The sequence below is a fragment of the Fonsecaea pedrosoi genome (genome assembly GCF_000835455.1).
Source record: "Fonsecaea pedrosoi CBS 271.37 unplaced genomic scaffold supercont1.2, whole genome shotgun sequence".
Taxonomy (NCBI): domain Eukaryota; kingdom Fungi; phylum Ascomycota; class Eurotiomycetes; order Chaetothyriales; family Herpotrichiellaceae; genus Fonsecaea; species Fonsecaea pedrosoi.
In genome coordinates, this window is record NW_013550614.1 from 4,654,997 (window position 1) to 4,682,344 (window position 27,348).

The following is a 27,348-nucleotide window of genomic DNA, read 5'->3' on the forward strand; positions in this document are numbered from 1 at the left end:
AACGAAAGTGCTCAAAGTGATGATAGAAGTCGTGAATGGCAACACGACCAGAAAATGTTCACGTCATGTTACCAATTCACGGGCGTTAAGCATTAGTGGCCAAGGCGGCACGAGTGGCGTTTTAATTCGGTTCAACCTCGGCTATACCTTAGGACGTAAGCTTATCCGAGACAATCAGGGCTTTGGTGCTTGGCAAGGCTGAGGAGCTTCAGGAGCGCTAGGACTCACTCCCTGTACAGTATCAACAGGCCTAGAAACGACCTCTTTGAGATCTTGAACTGAGACAGGCGGATAGATGATATCGAAAATTGTAAGTTTCTTTCTTTCGTGACATAGTAAGAGCAAGCACGACGTATTGGGACCTAAGCAAGAAGTGTTGTTGGCCCTGCCAAATTTTTGCCATTTCCAAACCTAACAGTCAGATAAATCCCATGTCTCTTATGCCCGGTTTCTTTGTATGCGTCTGGTCCAACTCAAACAGGTCGATTTCAATCCAGTCGTTCAATCCCGATTGTTCATACATTCATCTCATCGTTCATGGTATTGTTAGGAGATATTGGCCGGATGTAGCGAGCTCATGACATCTCGCGACTCTGTGTCGGAGGGAATGATACCATAGTTGTCCATATCGGGAGCAATGCTACCCTCGATTCGTCGTCTGGCTTCCTGTCTTTCCTCATTTGTGATGCTGCTCTCATCCTTCTTCATATCCGGCTTGTATGGCTCAACATTCGGTGAGTGTCCGATGGACATACCGGCACGGAGCTGCGCAGTCAACAGTTAGTACCACATATGTAGATTGGAAGCCGAATCGAAGAACATACCAACGTCTCCAAAGCTCCAAGGCTGTTGTCGACGAGATCTCTGTCGTATACCATTTTTCCCGGTTCAAAGAAAAGGAGAATTGTGCTGCCGCCAAATTTGAAGTATCCAAGCTCTTCAGCTCGCTTGACTCGTTCTCCCGGCTTTCGAGTGATGACCGTTGACCCAACCATCATTGCTCCAATACAGACGTACATGACTCTGCCATGCGCAACAGAGTCAATAGGCACTAAAACTCTAACGTTCTCACCATAGACGTCTAACGCCGATCTGATGGCCATGGGATTGACCGTATAGTATTCACCCTCGATGGCTTTGGGAGTTCCCAAAACACCGTCAACCGGGATATGGAAGCGATGATAATCTTGAGGAGCAAGTCTGAAGATGCCCATACTTCCGCCTTTGTATCGTTTCGCTTCTAATGGATAAGCCTCGCCAAATAGTTTCTCAAGTGAGTAATCTCGGCCTTTGACCCAGATTCGTGTCGCGTCATCAATCGTGTTGAACACAACGGAGCGACAGTCTGCTGGGGAGACGATGATTTCAGGTCGATCCGGCGCACTGCATGGCCGAGCATTGGGTTTCAATGCTCGATAGAAGAACTCATTGAAATTCTTGAACTCAGAAGTGGGCAGTAGCACTTCAGACATGTCGAGTTGGTGGAAGGCAATAAATCCAGGAATTTGGGCGACCGAGGCCGGATCGTCAAACTTCTTTCCCTGTTTGATTGATAACGATCGGAGCATCTTTTTGATTCGTTTCTTCTCCATCTCGCCAGCGCCCAAACCTTTATAGAGCAAGCGGATGCCAATGCGGACGTACACAGACATTCGTTCTTCGTTGATCTGCCCTGTAATCCGGTCCTGAACAAGGATATTTGCGCTGTTAGCGCCTAACTTGTAACCCCCGTAGCTGATCTTGGTGATGACTTTGGAGTACCACTTTCGCTGGGCTTGGCTTTGGGTAACAAAACCACCCATCACCAAGTTATTGACCTGCCTCCAGTCCGAGCTGGCACAAGTGGCAATGTGCGTGATGATGTCGGCTTCGGTGCGCTTGTTCAACTTCGGCTGGTGGCATATTGGACACTCCCGGATCTCGATGACATGCTCCTCATCACCCTCGTCCGCAAGGTCATTGCCCAGAAGTTTCCCCTCTTCACCCGCCGCCCCTGTCGGTTCTTGTGTGATGCTGGGTACTTCATCGTTATTGTCAATCTTGGCAGGAATGATGTCTTTTGCTGTCGAAAATATTTCGGCGGTCTTAATTCTCTCGAGCTGCGACTTCTTTTCACTGCTTTTCTGTAGCTGTTCCTCCAGACACATGACGGCCTGGTCAAAGGTCAAGTCCACTTCCCCAACATCTTCATTCTCGGCGGCGAACCGTTTGAAGAAGCCGTCAATAGTTGATTCTTTAAGAGTCGATCCCAGCGTGTCAAGCATCGTGGTAAACTCGATCTTACTGATTCGCTTACTGTCGTCCGCATCATACTGCTTCAACATCGCCCTCCAGAACTGTTGCCGCAGCGCCTTATAAGACAGATATCTTCCTCGGATGTGAAGCTCAGGACTGTGTTTGTCTTCCCATCGTTCCTTGTTTTTGAGCTCCAATGGGATGACATATGGGATCATGGTCGGGTCTTCAGCGGGTTGGGCTAGCGGCGTTTCAGTGCCGCCAGGCAATTTCAGATTATTTCCGTTGTTTTCAGAAGGCACACTGGTAGGCGGCGAGACCCGAGCGGTATCGTCACTACTGCCGCTGTTATTTGTGCTGGACAGCGAAATTTGGGAGTCGTCCTTTTTCAACCCAGGCCTCGCCATTTTGGTTAGACTATTGGCCGATGTGGTACGTGACAAGGGAATACGAAATCTGCCCTTTTGCTGCATTGCCGGCGAATACTCCGGTGGCTCGGGAAGATCATAGAGGCCAGTGTCCGGATCCTCCTGAGGGGCAGCCTGGATCATTTTCTGGAGAGGGAATGAGGTCGAAGCCACAAAGTCGTTGCCTGACAAGCTGTCTCGATCGATCACAGAGAATGTAAAGGAGTAGCCAACCTCATGGCGTTTGATCTGGAACACCATCTTCTCATTATATACCGGGTTCAGATTGTGCCGAACCACCTTTGTCCGTAAGACCTTGCGACCCAATGCAGTAACAACGAAGGGGTCCATATCGAAAGAGGTCCGGGTCATGTTTCTTTCAGGTGGTAAATCGTTGATCTTGACAATCTCCAAGAAAATAATGCCATTGACATCATTGTCTTCTGAAAGGAAGTTGTAAGCTCTTGCTGCAATCGATCGGCGACGGAGACGTGCGAGTCTTCTCTTCTTTGCTTTCTTGTCAGCAGTTTCTGGTTTCTGTGTAGACTCGGTCTCTGTAACAGATTCCTCCTGATCCTCGTCAAGATCGTCAAAATCTTCGTCTCCTGCAAGGTCATCAAGATTGGAGGAGACACGGGATAGTTCGTCGTCCTCCTCTTCTGCACCCAAGTAGGCTTGGAACTTTTTCCGGATCTCGTCTGGGCTTGCGGATGGATTCGCGGAATCGACAAGAGAGAATTGCATGTACACTTCTCCCGAGACGTTACTCTGTTTCTTCCCTGAAGGCCTCCGCGAGTTCAGCCTGTACCACTTTGGCTGGGTCTGTATCTGTCCATTTGGGAAGATATCTTCGATCGGGATGTCAAACTCGCCCATATAGTCTTTGCCAAAGCGGTCTTTGTCCCAGCACATGCATTCAAGTAGGGGAACGCCGGTTAAAGGCATATCGAAGCAAATCTTCCATTCAGGATTGAGAGTTTTTGCAATGGAGGGTGTGGACTGTTTCGCACTGCCGAGGGTAACCACAAGATACTACGACTGTCAAAGGATATTCTGGCTTGTAGAGAAGAGGGTAGTAACGTACGGGATCGGAGGTGCCAGATCGGTCTTTTGGTGCTAGGTTTCTGGCCTGAGGAAGGGTGAGCGACAGCCAATATCGATTCTGGCACGAGGGCAGATACCTTTATAACATATACTTTGAGGATGAGTGGTTTTTGATCGACCAGGGCAACAGTGCTGTTGTTGTTGCTCGGAAGTCCTGGAGGACTGGGCCGTCTGCTTCCACCCCCATTGGGCGCAGAGCCACTGGCACTTTGATCTTTGTCTTTGTGTTTCGATCCTCCCAGATGGCTAAGGCCTCTAGGGAGTGATATGTGTACCATGTTGATTGTACTGAAGGACGCAGAAATCGTGGGAAAGTCTCGATGATACCGAACCTGTTATGGCCATACACAGGAGTTGTGCTATCAGGCCGAGGGACTGAGGCTGAAACAGGTCGATGGAAGCTGAAAGGGAAGGATTGAGGGGGTTTGGGGCGGCCTCAAGTTGGAGGAATTAAACGAGGGGTGGATGAAGACAGCAGCGGGCAGATAGAGGCCTGTTAAGCCCAAGAAATCGATGTGTGAGCTGTCAGGAAACTGACAAGGTGAAACCAGGTTTGGATAGTTGACAAAGGTGACTTGTGTCTGGCGCAGGTTGTGTCGGTCTGATCAGGTTGGTGGCATGCGCCAGCTGCGGTCTTGGTTATGATGCCATAAGTTTTTCTCACAGAGTAAGGTGCGAGGGGCAGCCCTTCCAACGCTATCTCTGGGCCTTGGGGGCGCAGGGAAACTCAGGGTCCTTTCTGCAACTCGCACATACGTATGCAAATTCACTTTTAGCCTTTTCACCACTACGTCGACAAATAGCCAAGTTGGCGATCTCTCCCCCTCTCTCCCCCAAACTGAAACTTCTCGACTATGTATGGCTAAGAGAGCTTGATCCGTTGAACCTGTCGTTCACGAGGCAAAGCCGATGATGGCTATTTCGCGGACTTCCAATCGTCAGCCTCGCTTGCTCCTCCGTCCCAGAGCCTGCCAGGCACCAGATCCTTCCCGATCCCTCGATCATCCAACCCGTCAGGCGTGCGAAGCTGGAACTTCTCGACCAGTCAGTCACAAAAGCGTCACGTTGGTCCCTGGTTCGCAGCCGTTACAGCAACCAGAGTCAAGCCGGCTGACCATATAACTGGGACTTGGCCTGTACATATCATGCCGGAGGTCACGGAAGCCGATGTTACCAGTTATCTGACGTGGAGCAAATATCCACCCACCTTAGGTCCAGCAATTACTTAGAGTGACTTCGAGCGGTGTCCAAGGGTCTCTGACATACCCCCATAACCGATACCACGAAGGTGTCGCTAGACAAGCCACATCCCAGCGACAAGATATTTGGATGCCAAGGTCCTTGATACACAAAAGAAGAGAAAATTATAGTAGAAGCGTGGATGCTGCTCGAGAAAACCCACAGAGTAGCGGTCAAGACCCGCGAAGCTATCGGAAACGGAACAAGGCGTCAACAATATTTCTATGAGAAGACCATGTATGCCCAGAAACCGGAAAGCCGAACCACAGAATCCAGCACAAAGTTATTCCCACGCACAAACGCTGGCGCCCAGTCCATAATCGTCAGGACTCGGGGACAACTAACTGTGGGTCAAGTTGGCATTTCTTCAAGCCGATATTCGAGTATGCGCCAATCTTTACCGATAATCGATGATCGAGCGTCCCAGCTGGGTCACAGGCTCGACTCGTCATAAACCCTCCTTTCACCATACAGTTCTTTTCTTTCTCTCACTCCCTGTGTGCTTACGTGCTTTGACTGGGCTGTTGGTCTTGCTTTTCGTAGTTGACGAGGCTGGTGCTGGGAAGAGGGTTTCCACCTCTTTCACAGCCTGTTCTAACGAATCACAGAACAGCTGCTTCACATGAGCGACGACCTCCTTGAACGATGATGCGGTCACTTCGCCCAAGACGGCAACGTCGACTTCGCGCTCCACGTGCCATAACTCCTCGCAGTTCAACGTCAATCCTTGTTTGAGCCGAAATCCATTGATGTATAACTCAACCTCGGCACCCCTTAATGTTGGACCTCCTTCTGTGGAGTTTGTTCTGGCGGGAGTTTGTTGCTGCGACAGTGTCGTGTCTAGCACCTTGGGTAGAACAAGTCGGTGAGTATTGTAGAGTGTTGACAGTCTGCGGCCATGGTGTGCGCAGAAGGACAGGCATGTCAAGGAGGATTGTGTGTCGGTGCTCCTCCGCAACACTAACATCACTGTATCATTTATACGGCTGTTCGCAAGTTTATCCTTGATATGGATTATGGTTCCAGGAGTGAGTCTCTCTTCATGGCCACTTGTCCAAGTCGTTCTCAACTCTCCGCCAGCACTACTTGTATCAGTGCTTTCGATAAAATCGGTCAAGTCATGGAAGTGATTTGGCCGAACTGGGCGACGGGTGGAGAACATATTGAAGGAACTTAGCATGTAGTGTGATGATTCTAGATTCTATGCGATGAAAAATGGTAGAGCACGGATGTCGCACATCGAGGGGCTCCCTACGCCTTATATAATTGTGGCAGGTTCCATTCATCAAACAGTTTCTTGCTGGGACTGGGGACTTTTGTGAGAGGTGGTCCTTGACAGGCCAGCGAGTTGAGTCCCTCGTCCTCACTCAGCCTTGCAGTCCATTTGGCGACGGGAAAGGCATCCACTATTAAGCCACCACGGGTTGCGGATTGGTTGCCTTCTAGGACGGCACAGTCCATGGCAATACCGAGTACAAGCCACCTGGACTAATAGTATCCGTCACATCCAGGCTTGAGTCATGCCCCCTACAGAGAGGTCACAACGAAATGCGGGGTACATACTCTGCGCTTTGTACGCTGCGCTCTGCAGCCGATGGCTCTACAAGGCACAAGGTAACCGGAGTGGGATTGTCTTGTCACTTTATACTTTTGCTCTCAAAAGCCCCCTTGCAGAAGTGTCATATATCATAGAGTAACACGGGCCAAGCTTCTGGGACTTTTGAGTCTCGGACACGGGACTGAAGGACTTGCACACGTGCCAGATGAGTGTCGATCGCTCTTCTTCTGTCGCGAAATATGAGTCCCAATAGAACCCGGGACTTGGAATTGATACACCTGTGCCGGACAGATCCCTGGAGGACGCGATTTCTTCAATCTCAGCTCTCGCCACTTGGATTAACAGGCAAGTATTCTCCCGCAGTGCGTTCTACTTGTCTCTTCTCTTTCAGGACATCGACATTTTCATCCTGGACGCTCTTGATAACCAGATGAGCAGAGTCCCTCTCTTCCACCACGATCCCGCCTCCTTTTGCCATCGACAAAAGTTCAGGACTTGCCTTTGTTCGCTTGCCGGTCTCTTTATTCCAAACCCAGCCTTCCTTCAACCACATCCACGTGAGATATGCGCGCAGTTCCTTATCCAATGGAACCACCCTCTTCCACTCTGGTTCGAATGTTCCTGGGTCATCCGCTCCCTCGCCATTCCAACTCTTAGCAACACCTCTCAGCCGATCCCGGCAAAACATGCGCCAACTGTCATGAGAGTATGGTCCGAGTCCAGGCAGATGAGAAATCTCCCATGCCACGCGCTGATCTTCGTCGTCGACAACTTCATCTTGCTTGACATCTCGTCCGTCACCCTTCAACGGATAATTGTGCTTTCTATACCGCTTTCCGCGTGAAGGTGGGCTTTCGAGCCAGACCTTTGCCATGGCTACACATTTTCTCGCTCGTTGGTTCTGGAAACCTAGCTCATAGATGATCGAGGTAATGTCGCTAACTTCGGCGTTGGCAAGGTCGGTCGGTGTAGGGTATTGTGACATGAGTTGATAGAAGACGGGCATTGCACGCTCCCCAGGCGTTTTATTCAAGAAGATGGTGGCGATAAGAAGACGAAATGGATCATGAGCCAATCTTTCTTGCATCAAGCCGAATTTGTCGTGGGAAAGAGGCGGGAACGGTAGTGTCGCTAGGAATGTAGGTCGATGTTTGTTCGCCTGCGGGAAGTAGGGCGACGTTGTTGACCTCCGGGACTTGTTGGTCTTGGTCTTGGTCTTGAGCTGTCTGGCTCCAGGACCGGCCAAAGAGGACTTAGGCTCTGGAGAGAATGGGTCCGGTCCAATATCATCGGGTACGTCTGTGAGACTTGAGTCCGAAGAGAGCTCATCCACGTTCAGTCCATAATATACTCGGCTTTTGGCAGGTGTTTTTGGTGGCGTGGCAATGATTGAAACATCCTCAGAGTCTGCACCTAATGCACTGTCGAAGCCCTTGTTCGTGATCTTTTCTGTCTCCATGGAGTTGTCCTCCCGCTGCTCATCTTTGCGGGGCTCCTTCACGAAGTGCCTGGAAACATAGGTGACCCTGCGACGTGCACCAGCGCCTCTGCGCCTTTGGGATATTTTTGTTGGTAGCCCAGCTTGAACCTTCTCTCGTTCGCGTTCATCATCAGCAATCATGCCCAGGTCATCGGTTCGGATGACTGCCAGCTCGGTGTCTGAGAGCGGAGAAAGAGGTGGCGACGCCAATATCGTACCAGAGGAGATTAGCGCAGCTGCGGTCATCGTTCAGGCGACGTGACGCGCAGCGCCGGATTGTCAGTGATTGGAAGAAGAGAACAAAGAGTCTCGTAGGGCTTCTTCCATTTTGCGGCTCTGCTCAGGTCTTTCATACCTCAACGAGTTACTGCTGGTACCCAGCAAGGGCAGGCAGCAGTGTGTGTGGACCCAATAATGCATTCACATCTCTACGAATATTCACCTTCGTAGGAGTGACTTAGAGGCGACCCCAGCCACTCGTATTGGTCACTTCTCACTGATTGCAAGTCCTTAGGCACTGTGGCACTCTATCATGTTCCCCACACTCAAGAACCAGTCTGCAGATCATCTCTCTCCAGAATGATTTTCCTCGTGGCTGTTGCTCGAGTTGAGGCCAACGAACTGTCGAGAAACACCAGCAAGCATCGCTACTCGCCATCTGCTGGGGGAATGCCAGAGAACCAATCATAATCGAAATGGCCGAGCGAGGCGAGACAGCTCCACTGCCCTTTGGCGCGCAATTTCGCTCTGACTGCGACGGTGGTATTTCCTGTCTTCTGCCGGTCGTTGGCGAACATGGCGCTTGAGGCAAGTTTTGTACAGCTCTGACTGAGCAGCTGGAGAAGCTTCTCTGCAACGCTTTCGTGAACGACTTAGCCACCGAACGCGAACCCCGTGCGCCATTCAATCCTCCTCTACAGAAATCGAGCCTGTGACGGATACGAGCATGGGTGAAGCAGCAGCAGAGATACAAGTAGGGGAGGTGGAAAAAATTACAACACCTACGATTCGACGTAAACCTGTGCCCACATCGCTGCCACCCCGAGTTCCTAATAAAACCGAAAGTCTCCTGAACCGATGGAAGAACCTCTCGCGCAGAGTTCGCATTTTTGTCCTAGTCGCTGTCCTTGCCATCATTGCGCTTATCATTGGACTTGCAGCAGGTCTCTCGACGCGCAAGCACAAGCAGAACCTGCCATTACCTTTGGGAAATGGTGGTCCATACACTGGCGATTTGACCTACTATGAGCCGGGTCTGGGAGCATGCGGACTTACGTCCGATGACAATGACAAGATTGTGGCCATCTCACACATTGTTTTTGATGCAGTCAGTGTTGGCAGCAATCCAAATGCAAACCCATTGTGTGGCAAGAAGATCAGGGCACGCAAGGACAACAAGAGTGTTGATCTGACGGTGGTAGATAGGTGCACGGGCTGTCAGCCAATGGACATCGATGTCACCATCAACACTTTTGCTGATCTGGCCGACATCGACCTTGGTAGAGTATTGGTGGAATGGAATTGGTTGGAAAATGTTCCTGCTGGAGCCCAATCCTGAAGCATACTGTGGTTATAGCAGGTGATGGCGTGCGAGTCGGCAGATCAGCTTCAGCGGATACGGCGCTAGGGCAGCATTAATGAGACACAGCATCCTCCCAGCACGAGGTATACTCAGCCTTGCCTAGACGAGGAAGACGACGCAGTTTCGTTACTGCCGAGCATACAAAGGACCAACAATATCGAAGGAGATCGACGCCCGCAATCGGACATGAGCGTTGCTCGATTGAATATTCATTATGTACTCGGTACTTTGACTCCACGACTCTGGGACAGACACTTCGCTCAGACTTCAAGAGAATACCTCGAAGCGCGAATTTCAAAAAAGATGTCTATTGTGGCATTAGCAGACGGGCAGCAGTATGTCTAGTGCTCATCACCGCGAAAGGATATTTCTAACGGTGTTCAAGGTCCAGCGTTACGCTCGATGTTCTCCACGATGTCGCAGCGCGCAATAACATCCGAATTGCGTCCAAGGCAGACGAAGAAGCATACCTTCTTGTCCTTCAATCTGCTGACATGACGGCTACAAATGTCGACAGCCTGCCAGACTACATCGATCCTCGGCTCGAGCCTGTTCCTACGACCGGTGGACGAGAGTATTGGAAATCCAAGAATAATAGTCACAATGCATGGAGTCACCAAGCGCATATTGTCGCAGAAAAACCGCTGTCGGACGTCCTCAAAGGTCGCAAAGTCATTATGAAAGATAACATGTCTGTTTATGGTCTACCACATACTTGTGGAACTTTCCCTCAACTTGTATCCAAGGATGGGAAATATCCCATCGCTAAGATCGACGCAACAATAACAAAGAGATTGCTGGAGGCTGGGGCCACTATAGCAGGCACATCAACGTGTGAAAACTACTCTCTGACGCCGATGTCCTACACTTCAGCGAATGGGCCGGTCCATAACCCTTGGCTCCACGACCATAATACCGGCGGGAGTACAAGCGGAGGGGCGTGTCTCCTCGCGCTGGGGAACGCTCGGGCAGCTGGAGTCCCCGGTCTAGAGGAAGCTGGGGAAGATATTGATATGGCGATGGGTGGCGATCAAGCAGGAAGCATCCGCCTTCCGTCTGCATACTGCGGCGTCTATGGTCTCAAGCCTACGCATGGCCTTGTTCCGTATACAGGTATCGCTGGACTCCATCCAATGATCGACTATACAGGCCCGATGGCGAGAAAATTGGAGGATATAGCCACTCTACTTACGGTGGTTGCCGGCTATGATGGGCTTGATACACGCATGACGCCTGAATCGCCACTCCGGCAGCATGTTGCTGATTACGCAAAGCAACTCGCTTCTGAAGAGCACCCGGGCAAAGGCCTCAAAGTCGGCATCATTACGGAGTCACTCAGTGCTCCAGGCACACAGTCAGAAGTCGCAGAGATCGTGCGTTCCGCCGCATTGGAACACTTCAAAGCGAGCGGAGCGACAGTTTCCGAAGTTTCAGTCCCGATGCATCTGCTCGGTCCCGCCATCTGGACCGCAGCAACCAGAGCGCACCTCGCTGGACTGGCCATTGGTGGCCGCATACCTGACGTACTCAGCCATAATATTCCGCATCTGTCCCTGAGATGGCCCCCAGACCAAGAAATGTACGATCTATTGACCGTGGCCAACCCTGCAGTCATAAATATCATCTTCTGCGAGACGTTTCTGAAAGAAAAATTTGGTCCAGAAGTCCAGGCGAAGGCACATCGCCATGTCTTGCAATTAAGAGCAGCTTACGACAAGGCGCTGGAAGAATTTGATGTCCTTATCACCCCTACGACGCCAGCGGTTGCTCCTCCACATCCTGATTTGCGCCCAGAGGCCGAAGGTGGCAGCAGCGTCATGGACAAGATCAAACTAGCAGTTGGATCAACCAACCACACATGTCCGTTCAATGTCACAGGTCATCCCGCATTGAACGTGCCTTGTGGTTGGGCTCCTGCACGGAACGGGAGCGGGATGCTCCCTGTTGGTATGCAGGTGATTGGCAAGAGATGGGATGATATTGGAGTCTTGAAAGCCGCCAAAGCATTCGAGCTGGGAGGCGGGGGCTTGGACGCATGGCCTGGTCAAACGAAAGGGTGATGCGGTGATTGAATAAGGCTGCTTTTCCTTGTTCACCTTTCAGCCTACATGGCTGTTCGTTACTCGCAGAAGCCACTGATGCTGTACTTCTCTCTGCGCCCCGTATTCTGATCACCTCCCCAGGAATGCCAAACTGGTTTGGAACCTACAAGGCCATCAAGAGGCACTGGAGGGCGGGCGACGATATCGCCATTTGAAGTTGACTTTCTTTCACCGGCCACAAACTGCGAATGTTGCAGATGGTCGAACTCTCGTCTATATTGTTCTCTTCACCATTTCCATACAGGCAGCAGCAGCTTCTTCGGATGGATAGATTCTGAATTCTAGATCCAGCACTACAAGACTTGCGTGCGGCACGCCCTGCTTCCGTAGACCTGGTTCTCTTACACGACCTCAGAAGGATCCTCTGTCTTTCCGTCTTCCGTCTCGCGGCTGTCGCACAGGCCCCTGTTTGTGTGTTTCAGAATTCCATTTCCATTCTCGGATCCTGAACACGATGCTTTTACCTACGTGGCACCTATACCTATACCATCCTCACTTCTTACTAGTCCCTCTTTCTCGTCTTCAGGGACTGGCTGCGCGGTTCGATATCTGACTGTGCCCGCCGTCCCAAGTAGCCGCTTGCTGCGTAGCGATTGATTAGGGTGTCGCTCCTCGAGTTGCACCATCCCCCGGCACTTGACTTGTGCCACGACCGAGAAACCGGATCAGGTAGTACCCGGCGTCAGTGACATACCTGTGTGCCGTTTGTCGAGAAAGCAACAACGGCCTTTGTGGTTGTCAAATACCTCTTCATCTGCACTGCTACTCTAAAGTTTGATACCTCCAAACCCCTTGAACCCATCATAGCCTCGTTATCGTCGTCAAGTTGGTCTTCTGCTCTCCTCGAGCCTGTACTCACCATCACAAAGATATCCAATGACGTGGTTCAGGACGTTGACCGTAGGGGCCTTTTTTGGCGTGGCTGTTGCACAGGACTTGACCACAATACTCGCAAACACACCCGAGTTGTCCAACCTTACCGCCTACCTGGAACTGTTTCCGGACCTTACGACGACGTTGGCATCACTGCAGAACATCACTCTTCTTGCACCCAACAACGATGCTTTTGCGAAGCTGTTCAACTCCTCCGCAGGAGTTGCGCTGGTTCAGAACGACACTTCGGCGATTGAAGCGCTGTTGACTTACCACGTGTTGAACGGGACGTATGCCGACTTTAGCGACAAGCTGTTCATCCCAACTCTTCTACAGTCGCCTCAATTTACCAACGTAACTGGCGGTCAAGTGGTGGGAGCAACTTCCAACAAGAACAAAGTTTCCTTCACCTCGGGGTTGCTCAATAATGCCAGTGTTAGCAGCGGCCCTGTCACCTTCAGTGGTGGCGTGGTACACATTCTTGACAGCGTCTTGACTGTCCCGCAAAATATATCGGATACAGCAATTCAACTCAATCTCTCTGCTGCTGTGGGTGCTCTCACCAATGCAAACCTGGCGACAGCGGTCGACATCCTATCTGATATTACCTTGTTCGTACCCAACAACGAAGCATTCGAGGCGATTGGGTCTGCTCTCCCAAATCTGACCACGCAAGACTTGTCCTCGATCCTCCAGTATCATCTGGTTCAAGGCGTGGTCGGGTACAGCACCCTGTTGCAGAATGGCAAGGTGCAAACGGCTCAGGGCAACAACCTAATTGTCACCATCGAAAACGGAGAGGTCTTTGTGAATAGTGCACGAGTGGTTGTGCCCGATGTCCTCGTCGCTAATGGTGTGGTTCACGTCATTGACAATGTGCTGAACCCCAACAACACCACCGCGATGCCCAACCCATCCCAGACATCTGGCTCGCCTGCATTCAGTGGTGCTAGCTCTGCCAGCAACATCCCTTTCACTTCGGGAGTGGCGGTGCCAACTACCACGATGGCTAGTCAATCCGCCACAGGTGCAACAGCAACATCAAGCAGTAGTTCTGGAGCTGCAGTACCGGCGAGAACTGGTATGGTCGGTGCTGCGGCCATATGCGGCGGCGCACTCCTAGTTTTGAACATGTAAATAGAATGACTTTCAGATGAGAACGAGAATGACGAGCATGATAGATAAAATCAGGTCTGCGCTCAGGTGCGATGGGGTATGTTTGGTGAGGCGCTGAGGGTAGGTTGTGAGGAATCGTGGGTCCTTGAGTTTGCGCATTTTGCATTTGGACCGGGATATCCAGTGGGATACGAGGTACACATGGATCGATTACATCTTGAAGGCAAACAAGCGCCTGTAAAAGATCTATTATCCAGAATAGAATTATTGCTGATCTATTTTGGCTGGTGCATCCCCGTGGGAAAGTGGGAAAATGGGAAAATGGAAAGTGAGGAGGGCGCCTGGAAAGGATCCAATCAACCAGCCTTGCCATTTTCCCGCCACCAGCAATTCGACCAACTGCGCCACGACAACCAACGACATCATCGCAGACGGGGTCTCACTTCTTGCAAGAACCAAACCACAGAGTGACACGACACTCAACCCTTGACCCTTGCCTCCATAAAGCTCAGTACCCTTTCACAACCTGCCTCTCTCCTTCGACCGATATCTTCGAACACCTGGCCAAACCATCCTCCCGTCCTTTGTGGTGACAGGGTCTTCTCCCCGCCCGCTTAAGCGCCCCCGACCAAGTCCACAATAAGTCGCCTTTGGGCACAAATGGTACCTGCGGCCTAAGCGCCTTGAAGTACAACAAAGTGCGGCCGCATCATGCGACCGCCCGTTCACTATCATGCCTTCCAAAGTTCGAGATAATAGCACCGAGCGGCGGCGCGAGAAAAAGGAGTCGTCACGATCAGAAAAGGACAGAAAAGAACGAGATCATCGAGACCGAGAGAGAGATCGGGAAAAAGACCGTGACCGTGACCGAGACCGGGATAGAGATAAGGACAGGGACAGAGACAGAGACAAGGACAAGGAAAGACATCGATCGCATCGCAAAGCCTCTATCCGCGAAAAGACATCCTCAAGAACATCCATCTCACCGGTCAATGAAAAGAGACGGTCCTCCATGCCTGGAAAGGTCGAAGATGTCCCCATCAAATCGGACTCCAAGTCCAGCCTGCCTTATCCTTCGTTCTCCAGAGAACATAGCCGTGAAGCCGTCGGACTGGGAAGTCACCCCGTCCTCAACGTCCTCACTCCCCCTGCGACCGATCTGAATATTTCCAAAGACAAACCACCCTCGAGGCATTCTACGTCTGCGCATGAGGCGCCGCCCAGTCCGCCGCTCACCGACAGGAACTCGGGCACGGCAAAATGGAAAGCCAATGTCGGAAGGCCCGTGTCGGTCAACACCATTCAGGAAGAAGAGATGGGTTCGCAGACGGAGGGAGATATGAAGACTACAGCCAAGGCACGCCTCATACCAAAAACAAGAGGATCCAAGGGCCATCTGCGTACTTCCTCTGAGCTGGGCACAGACTGTTCTCCGACCCGGAAACCGCGCGATACACCAACCACGCCATTGAAATCGGTAACCCCAGCCTCAACAATGCCAATTTCTCAGAGATCAGTCAGCCAACCCACCCGGACTGCTTCTCCCACAACTACCAACAGTGCAACCGAAACTGGCACGAACATTAGTTCCGAAGCGACTTCGATAGCCCCAGAACAACCTACCATTCAGCGGCCAGGGTCAAAAATCCCTCCCACCACCGTGTATACCGATGGCCCAACAGTTGTCATCCCCCAGTCAAGGGGAGTTACACCAATGGAAGTCTATATAGAGGACAATGCCTCAGTCGTAACGGGGACCCCTGCGGGTGTCTCACAAACCCCCGGACCTCCGCCACCGCCTCCCGCGCCCATCCCCGTCTCTGTACCCAAGGTCGACTACCTGCTGCAACATGGTGGACTAAACCAGTCGGTAACGAAGAATTTGCTACTGGCGGGAAAACCCATGGCGGTGCAACAAGCTCAGCCGCCGAATCAACACTCTATTTTGGTTGCAAATCTATTCGAACCTTATGTTGCGCTGCTTGATGACTACGAAAAAGTCATGTCGAAGAACGGTTCATTAGCCGTAGCCACCGGGTACCGCTCAGTGGCACGCCGACTTCTGGATCGACTTGAGGCTGTTTTTGCGCGGGATATCTCCTCGGAGGCATGTCAATGTCCGATGTGCGAATACGATCATGCTGAGGACGTGAGAGGTGTCAGTTGGGGCGAAGTTCTGGAGCTGGTGTCCGGGAGAAAAGATCTCCCCAGTTGGCCACCATTCGCCTTCACACAGTCACCGGTGGGATTGGGGATCTCTCTAGAATTCCGCGTGCCTATGCAGAAACTCGACATTGATGTACCGGAAGAGTACAGAGAACACTACATCCGACAGTCTCGCAAGACGAAGCAGAGCGTGGACAAGTGGCTTAGTCGACAGAGTGACGACCCTAGTTCGCCACCTGAAGAGGTCGACGAGGAGACCTTAACCTTTGCCATCTTGACACACCTTCCCGCTGGTCAAAGGCCTATCTTCAAAGATCTGCTCGGTATCGTGGATCGGCCGATTGAACCTCCCAGACGAGCACCGACCCCCGAACTGGAGAAGCAAAATGGCGAACCCCGTCCGCCTCACCCGACGCCAACTCCAACGCCCGCTCCCCGAGTTCAGCCTCCATACATTGCTGTTGCCTCGCAAGCGATACAAAGGTTATACCGATTAGCGACCGCACCTAGAGATTGCGAGGCTGCACTGTTCTTACTCAATAATCGTTCAATGCACAACGCACTGGCCACCTTGGCCGCGATTTCCAACGACGAATGGGACATCCTGATCTCTGGCCGCTTTGATGGGTTTCTTAGGAGCGGAGCAGAGGACGTTCCCTTACAGGAGCACATCCCATCAAGAGGACCGACGCCTTATCGGCCCCCGACCCGAGGCGCTACGCCTGGTTATGGGCCTCAAATTAATGGTAATGGGTACGGTTCTCGCCAGACCAGCTACTCTCAACCTTACGCGCACACAAATGGCGTTCCCAATGCCCAGTACGGAGCACCCATTGCTTTCGATGAAGAGACCGAGCTTGCGACCCTGGCCGAGATCGAACGTGACATCTATGCCGGAATGGAAGCCCTCGAAGATGCCTTTGAGATCCTGCACAACAAGGCGGAAAACGTTCGTCGAGCTCTACGAGAGCGCTCTGCGGGCCTAGCAGCAGCCGCCCAGCGCCGACGCGGCGTGATGGGTGGCGGAATCGAGGTCCGCATGGATACTCCGGCGAGCGGGATCCTGCCCAATGGAGAAAACGGGACGGCAACGCGATGGGACGCCGAGACTGACGACGGGCTCGGGGAGTGGGATGGGCTAGGAGAGATCGAGCCGGACGATTCAGCCAGCAACATCTCGAGTGCACGGAGGAGACGACCAAAGAGACGGAACGAAAGACGCACACCGGCTTTAATCGAGGAAGAGGACGAGCTCGACGACGACGGGGCCAGCGCAGGCACAGCCAGCCCAAGGAAAAGGTGAAAAAGGGTGACGTGACATGACATGACATGTTTTGATGCGAGATGAACGTGTGCTTATCTGGTATGCATCTGTTTGACTACAACAAAAGGGGTCCAGAATCACGAGACGTGGGCATGGCACGGATGGTATCATCGCTGCATATTTCCTGGCTAGCTAGGTTCATTGGGCGCATTTCAGCAGGTTATTCAGACTATGGGGCGTCATTTTTGAGATCACAGAACATCAAACGCAAAGAGAAAGAAAGAAGATTGATTGTGCTTATAATCCTGGTAGTAGTAAGTTTCTCTGTGCGTGTACCCTCGTTCTGTGGTTTCCATCATAATAATGACCCTCCCCCTTTATTCCTTTCCAATGCTCACACTATTCAACTCTCGCTCTATAGGTAACATAGTTAGTTGGCTCGTTCGGTCGTTAGCTGCGCTATCTAAGATTTGTCGGTCTGGGTCCTGCCAAAGAAACCCACTCCAAAGGCGCCGTCAACGTTGCCCAGGACGGCTTGCGATCTTCCACTCATCTCGTTCTCCTGGTAAAAACTCCTGGCGGTGCCGTTGACGTGTCCCACGTCCCCCATGACGGTCATTGCTTGCTCCTTGATGAGATTTCGAATGTACTGATGACTTGCTAACTTGGTCGGTTCGGCAAGGCCCGTGGCCGCGAAGTTGGCGGCACCAGCAGCTGCAGCGGTGGGGAAGATGCCTTCGGGGACGTGGGAGTCGGACCCGGAAGCTTGAAGCAACAACCGAATGCTGGCCGGCTCAGGGATGGCCTCCATCGCTCGCTCTACCAGCTCGACCTGCATCGCGTCGTCGTCGACCAGCCCGAGATATTGAAGCAGATAGTCGAGTCTGTTCACAAAGTTGTCGAGGTCCGCAATGTGGGCTTCGACATTGCGATGATGTTCCAGCGTCTGGGCTTGACCCGGGGCCGTCTTGGTGAACGAGGATAAGTGAGGAGAATCTGAATAGGGATCTTGCTCTGGGACTGCGTCCTCTGTCTCATAGAACGCTGGCTCGATCGCCGCCATCTCACCTACATGCACCACTCCTTCAGACCTGTCCGCCCTGATTTTGAGCCCGGACTTCTCATGATACTTCTTCGAGTGCTGCAGCAGCCGCCTCAAGCTCTCGACGCTGACTCTGACCACCTGCTTCTGGTATTCCAACTGTGCTTGCATCGCTGGCGGATGGTTGGCCGAAGAAGTCCCGCGAACCGTCGACCCCACCGCAGTGAGCCAGCCTCTCAGGAGGAGGAGCTTCGTGAAGGCCATGTTGAATTCTCCCCCATGTTGGGCATCCAGCGTCACGTAGTTGCACCCATCCAGACACGTGGTCAAAAAACTGGACATGGCAATGTTGCCCAGAACCAAGCCTGCCTGCTCCATTCTTTGGGCTCTGCTCGGGGTGGCGATAGGGTGAGGAGACGAGGACGAGATTTCGGTAACTATGCTATGCTATGCAATGCTGTGATATGCTATGCGATGCTGTTCACAGGGTCGCGCTCTGCCTTGTGTGGTTTTCTATAGCCAACCGGCAAGGAATGAAGGGATAGGGCAGAAAAGGGGAGGTGAGAAGGGAGGACAGCGGCTTGGGAGAAGGGTGCGGCTGTCCAACAAGTTTTGTCAAGGGAGGGATTGAGGCTGTCCTCTGAGGCCAGAAGCTCCCCTCCTGCGGCGCCTACAGGTTCCATTGACGTGGCGGGCTGGGAAGCCACTCGCCCTCCCTCTCTCCAGCATTCCATCCCTCTGATTGGGTTCCCCATTCGCCTCCCCATGCCCTTCAACCCATCTTTCTCTCCATCTTGGTTGTCACGCGCGATCATCGGTGAGGAATCGAAGCGAAAATGCGGACAAGACTAGACATTAGCATGGCTCGGTCAAGGCTACATCCCACTCTTGTGGCACGCTGCAACCGCCCGTTCGACGTGGACTGGCAATTGTCACAGAGCTGCGGCGAGGCTGTACGGCGCTAACCCCTCAGAAAGCGAACACGGGTTTGCGCAAGCACCAGCAGCACCAGTCAAGAGTTGCTCGTCCCACGCTAATTAGCAATGCGGTTTCTGGGCATCCATCCTCGTGGTTGTCTGCGCACATACCATTGTGATGAGGACATGCGGGAAGATGAGATGGAATGCTTTTGCATAGGTGGGTTGGGTAGGTACTGTGCATAGGCCCTTGCGCGATATAAATAGCCGCCTTCTCGGAGTTCAACAAGATCTGCTGTACCGTGCTATTCGCACTGTACTGTAACTTCTCTGTAAGGTTTAAGCTATTTGGTTTTATTGTCTACCGCGTACCTTATTTGCTTTCTTTGTTACTGGATTCCGAGTGATGGGCCCTTTACGATAGGACCGGCATAACTCCAGCACGAGAGTGGAGGCTTAAGCAGCGAGGGCTTGGTATCTTCCCGGTCCATGTCCTCGTCTTGTCTCTTCTTCCTCCCCGACCAAGCGGTAAAACCAGAGACACACACGTTGTCAGGGTAGCGTGGGATACGACATAGGTCCACAGCGGCTGTTGTAGCGTTCTCGAGTGTCTCTCACATTGTAAATCCATACACTGCATTTCTCGATTCCAGGCTTGAGGAAAATATCGCTATGGGTACCTCTTGTTTCCAGCGCGACTGACTTCATCTCGGGGTCTGAGGGCTCATCAAGTGTTCCGCTGATGAGGCACCTCCTTTGCCGCCGATGAGCATATCTAGAGGAAGCCGAAGCTGTGGATGTTCTCCACGCTCCAATGGGTCGCAAGCTCGAAAGGTTAGCATAGCTGCAGGCACAGCACCATAAGTCGACGTTATATATCGGTCGATTGTTGTTCGCATCGGATCCAAACTACCTCCATATCCACGGTGTCGGTACATTCCTCCGTATCAGCCTCCTTGCCTGTGAGATGGGATTTTCCTAATGGAGATTAGTTCAAAGAAACATGTTCCAGGAAAAAGAAGGGGGAAAGGACGAGAAGAGACGACGTAAAGAAGAGGCTGTTCTTTGTTAATGACTCGGATTCTGGAATGTGGGATCGGAATATCATTGTTCCTTGCACACGATCTCTTCCAGCTTCTTTCGTTCACCATCTTCTTCTGATACAACGCCGATCGCCTTACAATTCAATGACATCAGCAACAAGATGAGTCATCTCATCAGTCTCGCCATGACGCTTCGTCCCAGCTGCCGTCGTCAGAACCTTTCCATGCCTCCAGTCGCTTGCGGAAGCCAAAGGCCAGTGAACGGCGGCGCTGAGCACGTTGAGAAGAACAATGCAAAACGCGCAGTGACAGGTGGAGGGTGCTCCTGTGTTGTGTTAAAGATCCAAGGCACGCAGTGATGACCCTTCTAAGCGGTTCCAGACAAAGCTAACGAGATGACATCTCTTGACGGCTCGCCAAATGCACACGGCTCCGATCCGACAATTACAAACGGCCGAATAAGCAGAAAGCCGCTCAACCACAAAAATCTCTCGGCCGTACGAGCACGAGTACGAGGTATTGTCCCGGCCACGAAAACCAGAGCTGTCCCGTCACACCATTCGCCTGTTGTTTCTCGCCTTGACAGTGAAAATAGAAGACAAGATAATTATTGGAAGATGATTACCGGTCTCTGAGAAAATTATCCTCCATGGTTCGACAACGGGTTGTTGCAGTCCCCCATCGGACGCCCGCGGGTATGGGCGGGTTGTCTGCAACGCCGATAGACGAGTGCCACTCGCTGCTATCCGCAGGCGGGTCTTGCCGTGATCTCACCTTGAGCAGTGATCGACATGCAGTCTTTCGCTAAGCACGATGTAGTGGACTGTCTGCCTGCCTGGCGGAGATAAAACTGGAGAGGCGAGTCAAGTTTCTTTCGGTACGCATCGTCGGAGACTCTGGCCTCAGATTGCATCCGCGCCGGAACAATTCTTCTCCTTTGCAGTATGTCACTTGTCCTCGCGCGGTCATTCGCCGAAAGCGAGGCTTAAAGTGCCCTACCCCTGCTTTGCAAGAGGGTATGTATATATCGCAACCTTCGTCCATGGTTTGACTTCAACGTATGGGAGAGCAGTGACAAACAGAGATTTGTAAATTCCTAACACTTCCTCAACCGAAGCCACTCTTTTCTGTCACTCTTTCTCACCAAAGACAAACCCCGTGCACAATACAGCACAACCGACAGGAGAACATACAACGAAAGAGACATCGAGAAGTAGAAACGCAAGCAAGAATCCAAACTTCAGAAAATGCGGATATGTCGAAGCAAGCGCTCTGACATCCCTCTCACTACACCGCCAACCACTACGCGACCCCAAGTTCGACCCATGGATACTGGGTCGGAATATAGTTCAGCCTCCGACAGCTACGCCAGCAGCAAAAGCAGTCATGGCAGCAGCACTGGATGTGCGTGCGCCAGCTGTGACTCCCGGCGGTATGTCTCCCGCGGGGGACGACATCGCAGGCACCAGAGCGGCGCATCCCAGGCCGAACTGTTGATTAGTGGATTGACCCAAACGCTGCGGACTCTTCAGGCCATGAGCGAGCAGGAGAGGGTTCTGAGAGAGCAAAACCAGATGCGGAGAAATTCGAAAGACACTGAAAGCAGTGACGATGGGAAAGACGCCGAATCAACGGATGATATGGATGGCGAGAGTGAGATGGGAGGCGACCTCGAGGCGTCTGCTACAGTCACAAGAGGGGATTACGAGCAGCGTTTGGACGACCAAAAGGCTAAGAAAGGCCTGAACAACTATCAGCCTGGTTTAACAGGCAGTTGACAAAGGTTGACGCAACCCTGGGGTTGTTGATTGGAGAGGAGAGCTCGATGTGTCAACATTCCTTCAATCTGTACATTGCCACAAAATGACCCGGTGTGGCCAAGGTCGAACGTTTTCACGTCCCTGCCATCGATGGTCCTGTAAATAGTTTAGAGGGAGGATCCCAGATCCTCATGAATCATGAACAACAGACATGCTCGAAACGTTGCTCAGATTTCTCTAGGTTTATCTCTGAACGTTCCCACCTAGAAAGCTAACAGAGCTTCTCAAAAGACTTTTCGGTTCATTCGAAAGGGTACGCTGTCTGCGCCGGATGATAGTCACCGAGTCTCATTGCTAGGACCATAGCAGCAGACGGACAGTTGATTGACAAGACCCGCAATCTGAGAGAGAGCAGATGTCGCTGCACGTCGAATCCCAGATTGAGGTGGACGTGGGCGATTTGAGTCGGATTGGTGGCCTCGATTAATACTGTGCGTTCGTCGAGCCTTCGTTTCTTTCCACCAGATCTCCCACGCCCAGCCCGCGCCCGACTTTCACCTTGACCATCTTCTCCTTCTTGCCGTTCTCGCCATTGACCGTCTCACCCTCCTCACCCTTCTTGCCCAGTGAACCCACTCCGTCGCCCTCGTCCTCGTCCTCCTCCGGCAGACTCTTGATCTGCATACTCTTGAGATCCATGCGCATGGCGAAGGCGTCCTCTCCGTCGGCGTAGTACTTGCTCTCGACCTTTTCCACCTCGAACCCGAGAGTGTCGCGGTACAGGTGCAGGGCCGCGGTGTTGGACATGCGCACGTGCAGGCTGACGTAGTTGGCGTTGAACACCTCGGCCATGGCCCGCTGGCTCATCCTCATCAACTTCTCCGCGATACCCAGCCGTCGGTGTGTCCGCATCACCGATAGACTGGTAATGTGCCCGTGCTGGACCCCGTCCGGGGGATCCTCCTCCATCTTTGCAAGTACATATCCCACGACTTTCGGGTAGCGCGGCGGTTTCGACCCGGAGCCGCGCACGACGGCGACAAAGGAGAGCTGTGGCCAGGTGAGCGCGTGGTAGAGGTAGTATTTGAGGAAGTAGTTTTCAGGCAGGTTCGTAAGGTTGCACTGTTGGATCGACGGGAGAAGGGAGATGTGGGATGGATACGACGAGACCGGTACGATGTCGACCATCTTGGCGGGCTTGGACTGGGCTGATGAAGACGACAGTACCAGAGGGGGGCAATATGCCAGAAGAAGGGCTGTATACCGGTATGGTCAAACGCAAGGAAACTGTCGTGTGTCAGGTTGTGGAGGATGGAAACTGCGACTTATTTCAAATGACATATTTTCCCTGTCATTCTCAGCCTTGGGCTTTTGGTCCCTTCTATGTATGCAACTCCAAACCCGCCCTCCCTCCCTGAAAGTCAACGCAATTGTTAACTCTAGTCCTCATTCTTTCCCCTTATGCTATTGACATTTTCATGCCGCCGTTGGCGCAAATCACACTGCCTGTCGTCCATCCGCTCTCTTCGGAGCAGAGCATACCGACGACGCCCGCAATTTCGTCCGTGAAAGCCGGCCTCTTACCACCCATGCCCTGCAATACCACGCGGTCATATTCCTCGGGATCGCCTCCCGCCCGTGCTCTGATCGCGTCGTCACCTCCTTTATAGTCCATCAGTGGTGCACTGTCTACATATTTCTGGTTTGTTTTCCAAAACTTCTCGCCCGCAAGACTGTACATGTCCCCCCAAACGGGGCCTGGGTTGATAGCATTGACCGTGCAGTTTTCCGCCAACTCTCTGGCCCAAACTCGGGTCATGGCTTCCAGCGCCGCCTTTGTCCCGGCATATATCGACTGTGACTCACACCCGATTGACGCAGACACGCTCGATAGGTTGACAATGCGCCCAGATCGGTCTTTGGGGAGGTACGGTTGACATGCTTGAACCAGCAACAATGGCGCAAGGACATTCACACTGTATTGCTGTCGGAACTGTGTCTCTTCAATGGCGCCCATGTCTGGATCATTCAACAGTTTGTTCCCGGCGATGCCCGCGTTGTTTATAATAATGTCCACCTGGAACGTGCCCGTCCTAGGGTGTGAAAAGTGATTCTTTGCTGTGGCTAGGATATGCGGGATGCTGCGAGTTGGTTCTGCAAGGTCGGCTTGCACTGGGAAACAAAGGACATCGTATGCTTCAGAGAGTTCTTTGCAAAGTGCTTGCGTTGGCCCGGTGGAAGAGTCGGACGTGTAGACGAGAAGGAGAGAGCACCCTTTAGCAGCGAGATTCTGAGCTACGGCAGCTCCGATACCTGTCATCAGTTAGACAAGCTGCAGAGTTGAGCCTCATTTTCCGAAGAATGCCTTGTACACACCTCTTGAGCCGCCAGTTATGATACCAAACTTGCCCTCATGCGGCCGGTAGTCTGTGCTCTTTGGCATGTTGGTAGAAGAGAAAGTCCTGCGGCGCGAGATCGAATTGTCTGCCATTGGGACGAAACTTGAGATAGGTAGGACGTGAACTTGTATATTTTGAAACTGTTCAACACTTAGACCTGTCCTCTATCCTCCTGGCCCGGCAAGTGGGATGATGGAGAACGAGCGCGGGGAAATTTATCCTGCGGCGCGTTCTCCCCAATAATAATATTAATGATGTTAACGGCGCGAAATGGCCCGCAGCCTCTGTGGACAACTTTCCAGTTCGTGAAAGTCGTCAACACCTCCCATCGTTCCCGGCGATTTCAGTCAATTGACTCTTTCGCAGACAGTCCCTTGGCCTTTGACTGCTCCACTCCCCGGTCGCATCAAGGTCGATGGACTTTCTCAAATCCGCCGTCGCTTCTGCCATCGCCAAATCCAGCTCCTTTCCAGTCACCATCGGAGACCGTATTGATTTCGGAGACTCTATTTGGATCCTACACAATGCGACTAAGAAGGTTAGTTGGGGGATTTCGATTCGGCTTGGTGATAAACCGCTCTAATGAATGATGCTCTAGGACGACAACTCGCCGTGCTGCTTGTTCAACTTCGATATTCATGCCAACAAGGCTCTGCTGCCCCTAGCCAAAAATGCCGCCCGAAAACTGCGGACGATACGACACCCCGGAGTGATACGGGTGATCGATGTGATCGAAAACGAGACAAACATCTACATCATCACGGAGAAAGTTAGCCCCTTGGCCTGGCACATCAGGCGCAAGAGCTTGAGCGAAGAGACTATAAAATGGGGGTTGTACAGCGTTTCTTCCACATTGAAGTTCATCAACAACGACGCCTCTTCAGTGCACGGCGCAATACGCATTACGTCCGTGTTCACAAGTGAGAGCGGCGAATGGAAGCTGGGAGGGTTTGAAGTGCTGAGTTCTATGAATGACGACGATGCGATTATTTACAGCTATGGAAGTTCGTTGCCAAACTCGAATACTTATGCCCCGCCCGAAGTGGTCAATGGCGGCTGGTCCGCTATCAAGAAGAATCCCCTGGGGGCTCCGGACGCATACGGTCTCGGGACTCTTGTGTACGAAGCATTCAACGGGAGTTTCGTGAGCAGCGACAGCCTAGCACAGCCAAAGAGTATATCGGCTAATATGGTCCCGAGCTATCGGCGGCTCATAAATGCAAATCCGAAGCTGAGGCTGAATGCTGGGCAGTTTGTCGAGCAGGGAAAGAAGGCCGGAGGGTTCTTTCAGACTCCACTTATTCACATCACCGAAGGAGCTGAGAGTCTTGGGTTGAAGAACGAGGAGGAACGGAATGAGTTCCTGAAGTAAGCTCACCTTCTGATATCAAGCAGACACGTTGCTTACCCTATGACAGGGAACTCGACAGCCTCACGGATGACTTCCCGGAAGATTTCTTCAAGATGAAAATCTTGCCCGAGCTGTTGAAGTCTGTTGAATTCGGTGGCGGAGGACCCAGTGTCTTTGGAGCCATCATGAAAATCGGGTTGAAAATGTCCGACGACGAATTCGAATCACGCCTTGGACCGCTCATTATCCGTCTCTTCAACAGTCCAGACCGGGCTATGAGAGTATGTTTGTTGGATAACCTACCACTAATGATCGATCGAATACCTCAAAAAGATGTGAATGGTAAAATCTGGCCCGCCATGACGACTGGCTTCACCGACACAGCACCAGTCGTCAGGGAACAGACAGTCAAGGCCGTCCTCTCAGTGATATCCAAGCTATCGGACAGGATCATCAATGGAGAGCTCCTTCGGTTCCTCGCCAAAACAGCCAATGACGATCAGCCAGGAATCAGGACCAACACCACGATATGCCTCGGGAAGATTGCACGAAATCTGGGTGTTGGGTCACGGTCTAAGGTGCTAATTGCTGCGTTTGGCCGTTCTCTAAGAGATCCCTTCGTACATGCCCGAAGTGCAGCATTGATGGCCCTCAACGCCACCATTGATGTCTTCAGTGACGATGATTGCGCCACGAAAATCTTGCCTGTCCTTTGTGTCAGCCTGGTCGACAAAGAAAAGATAGTTCGTGACCAAGCCACCAAAGCAGTCGATTCTTACTTGGCGAGAGTTCGCAAATATGCATCTTCTCTACCTGAAACGGCACTTCCACCAGAGCCGGCCCCAGGAGCAGCTAGTGCCGCTATTCCAGCGAGGATCGGAAATCAAAGCGACACCAGTTGGGCTGGTTGGGCAATTTCCTCTTTCACAAACAAAATGGCGGGGGCTAGAGGCGAGATGGCTTCCACGGCGACAGCGAACGGGGCGCCTTTGGCACAAACGCAATCGATGCCTGCTTCTGGACGCAACACACCCACCATCAACGTTTCATCCGACAAACCGACAACTGGCCCATCGAGATCACAAGTCTCGCAACCAGTGAAAAGCTCCGCACACGCGATTGAGCCCGAAGCAGGTTGGGAGGAAGGGGACACGATGGATGCCTGGGGTACCATGGATGATGAGGGAGATAACTTCTTTGATGCATCACCCTCGCAACGTACAAACACGACCACCCCTGAAACTGCAGCTGCCTTTGATGATGGTGGCGAACCAGATTTCGCTGGCTGGCTGGCCGCGCAGTCAAAATCCAAATCGCAGAAACCACTTCCAAAGGGCTTATCCAAAGGTACTTCCGCAGCGTCAACGCTCAATGTCCGTCCTGCCGGCCCAGCGAGAAGTGTTTCTGCGGGTGGTGGGACAACTGGGGCGAATGCGAAGAGACCGGTCATTTCGAGTACAAGGACGACACCCCCTGTAGCTGCAAAGAAAGAGACCAAGAAAGAGGCACCCAAGCCTAAAGAGCCTGACATCAATGATGATGACTGGGGCGAGGCCTGGGAATGAGGCAATAGCAGCGTACCAAGTTCGTGGATCTGGAAGTCATCTCTGTTGTCACCATACCCTTTGAACGGTTTGAGACACTGATGTTTGAGCCCTTTCGCGGTCAAGCAAACAGCTCTGTCTGAAACATCCATTGTCCTGTCACCTT

The 27,348-nt window shown here is 52.2% G+C and overlaps 12 protein-coding genes across 12 annotated transcripts; 6 read left to right on the forward strand and 6 right to left on the reverse strand.

Annotated features, from left to right (window-relative positions):
• Positions 1-546: 546 nt before the first annotated feature.
• Positions 547-4,024, reverse strand: Z517_03659 (phosphatidylserine decarboxylase; the record flags this gene model as incomplete). Its single annotated transcript, XM_013432763.1, has 4 exons — positions 547-765; positions 825-3,674; positions 3,727-3,771; positions 3,824-4,024. 4 exons carry the CDS (start codon positions 4,022-4,024, stop codon positions 547-549), a joined length of 3,315 nt encoding a protein of 1,104 aa, XP_013288217.1.
• A 1,424-nt stretch (positions 4,025-5,448) lies between these two features.
• On the reverse strand, positions 5,449-6,446 carry Z517_03660 (uncharacterized protein; the record flags this gene model as incomplete). Its single annotated transcript, XM_013432764.1, has 2 exons — positions 5,449-5,875; positions 6,241-6,446. 2 exons carry the CDS (start codon positions 6,444-6,446, stop codon positions 5,449-5,451), a joined length of 633 nt encoding a protein of 210 aa, XP_013288218.1.
• Positions 6,447-6,862: 416 nt separating this feature from the next.
• On the reverse strand, positions 6,863-8,269 carry Z517_03661 (uncharacterized protein; the record flags this gene model as incomplete). The annotated part of the gene is made up of 1 exon (XM_013432765.1): positions 6,863-8,269. The coding sequence occupies one exon, from the start codon at positions 8,267-8,269 to the stop codon at positions 6,863-6,865; it is 1,407 nt and encodes a 468-aa protein (XP_013288219.1).
• A 700-nt stretch (positions 8,270-8,969) lies between these two features.
• Z517_03662 (uncharacterized protein) lies at positions 8,970-9,581 on the forward strand (the record flags this gene model as incomplete). Its single annotated transcript, XM_013432766.1, has 1 exon — positions 8,970-9,581. One exon carries the CDS (start codon positions 8,970-8,972, stop codon positions 9,579-9,581), a length of 612 nt encoding a protein of 203 aa, XP_013288220.1.
• Positions 9,582-9,908: 327 nt separating this feature from the next.
• Z517_03663 (uncharacterized protein) lies at positions 9,909-11,665 on the forward strand (the record flags this gene model as incomplete). The annotated part of the gene is made up of 2 exons (XM_013432767.1): positions 9,909-9,940; positions 9,991-11,665. 2 exons carry the CDS (start codon positions 9,909-9,911, stop codon positions 11,663-11,665), a joined length of 1,707 nt encoding a protein of 568 aa, XP_013288221.1.
• A 918-nt stretch (positions 11,666-12,583) lies between these two features.
• On the forward strand, positions 12,584-13,717 carry Z517_03664 (uncharacterized protein; the record flags this gene model as incomplete). Its single annotated transcript, XM_013432768.1, has 1 exon — positions 12,584-13,717. The coding sequence occupies one exon, from the start codon at positions 12,584-12,586 to the stop codon at positions 13,715-13,717; it is 1,134 nt and encodes a 377-aa protein (XP_013288222.1).
• A 712-nt stretch (positions 13,718-14,429) lies between these two features.
• On the forward strand, positions 14,430-17,165 carry Z517_03665 (uncharacterized protein; the record flags this gene model as incomplete). Its single annotated transcript, XM_013432769.1, has 1 exon — positions 14,430-17,165. The coding sequence occupies one exon, from the start codon at positions 14,430-14,432 to the stop codon at positions 17,163-17,165; it is 2,736 nt and encodes a 911-aa protein (XP_013288223.1).
• Positions 17,166-17,589: 424 nt separating this feature from the next.
• Positions 17,590-18,546, reverse strand: Z517_03666 (uncharacterized protein; the record flags this gene model as incomplete). Its single annotated transcript, XM_013432770.1, has 1 exon — positions 17,590-18,546. One exon carries the CDS (start codon positions 18,544-18,546, stop codon positions 17,590-17,592), a length of 957 nt encoding a protein of 318 aa, XP_013288224.1.
• A 2,907-nt stretch (positions 18,547-21,453) lies between these two features.
• Z517_03667 (uncharacterized protein) lies at positions 21,454-21,906 on the forward strand (the record flags this gene model as incomplete). Its single annotated transcript, XM_013432771.1, has 1 exon — positions 21,454-21,906. The coding sequence occupies one exon, from the start codon at positions 21,454-21,456 to the stop codon at positions 21,904-21,906; it is 453 nt and encodes a 150-aa protein (XP_013288225.1).
• Positions 21,907-22,371: 465 nt separating this feature from the next.
• Positions 22,372-23,076, reverse strand: Z517_03668 (uncharacterized protein; the record flags this gene model as incomplete). The annotated part of the gene is made up of 1 exon (XM_013432772.1): positions 22,372-23,076. One exon carries the CDS (start codon positions 23,074-23,076, stop codon positions 22,372-22,374), a length of 705 nt encoding a protein of 234 aa, XP_013288226.1.
• A 271-nt stretch (positions 23,077-23,347) lies between these two features.
• Positions 23,348-24,331, reverse strand: Z517_03669 (uncharacterized protein; the record flags this gene model as incomplete). The annotated part of the gene is made up of 2 exons (XM_013432773.1): positions 23,348-24,201; positions 24,265-24,331. The coding sequence occupies 2 exons, from the start codon at positions 24,329-24,331 to the stop codon at positions 23,348-23,350; spliced, it is 921 nt and encodes a 306-aa protein (XP_013288227.1).
• Positions 24,332-24,702: 371 nt separating this feature from the next.
• Z517_03670 (uncharacterized protein) lies at positions 24,703-27,203 on the forward strand (the record flags this gene model as incomplete). The annotated part of the gene is made up of 3 exons (XM_013432774.1): positions 24,703-24,825; positions 24,886-25,655; positions 25,706-27,203. 3 exons carry the CDS (start codon positions 24,703-24,705, stop codon positions 27,201-27,203), a joined length of 2,391 nt encoding a protein of 796 aa, XP_013288228.1.
• Positions 27,204-27,348: the final 145 nt, after the last annotated feature.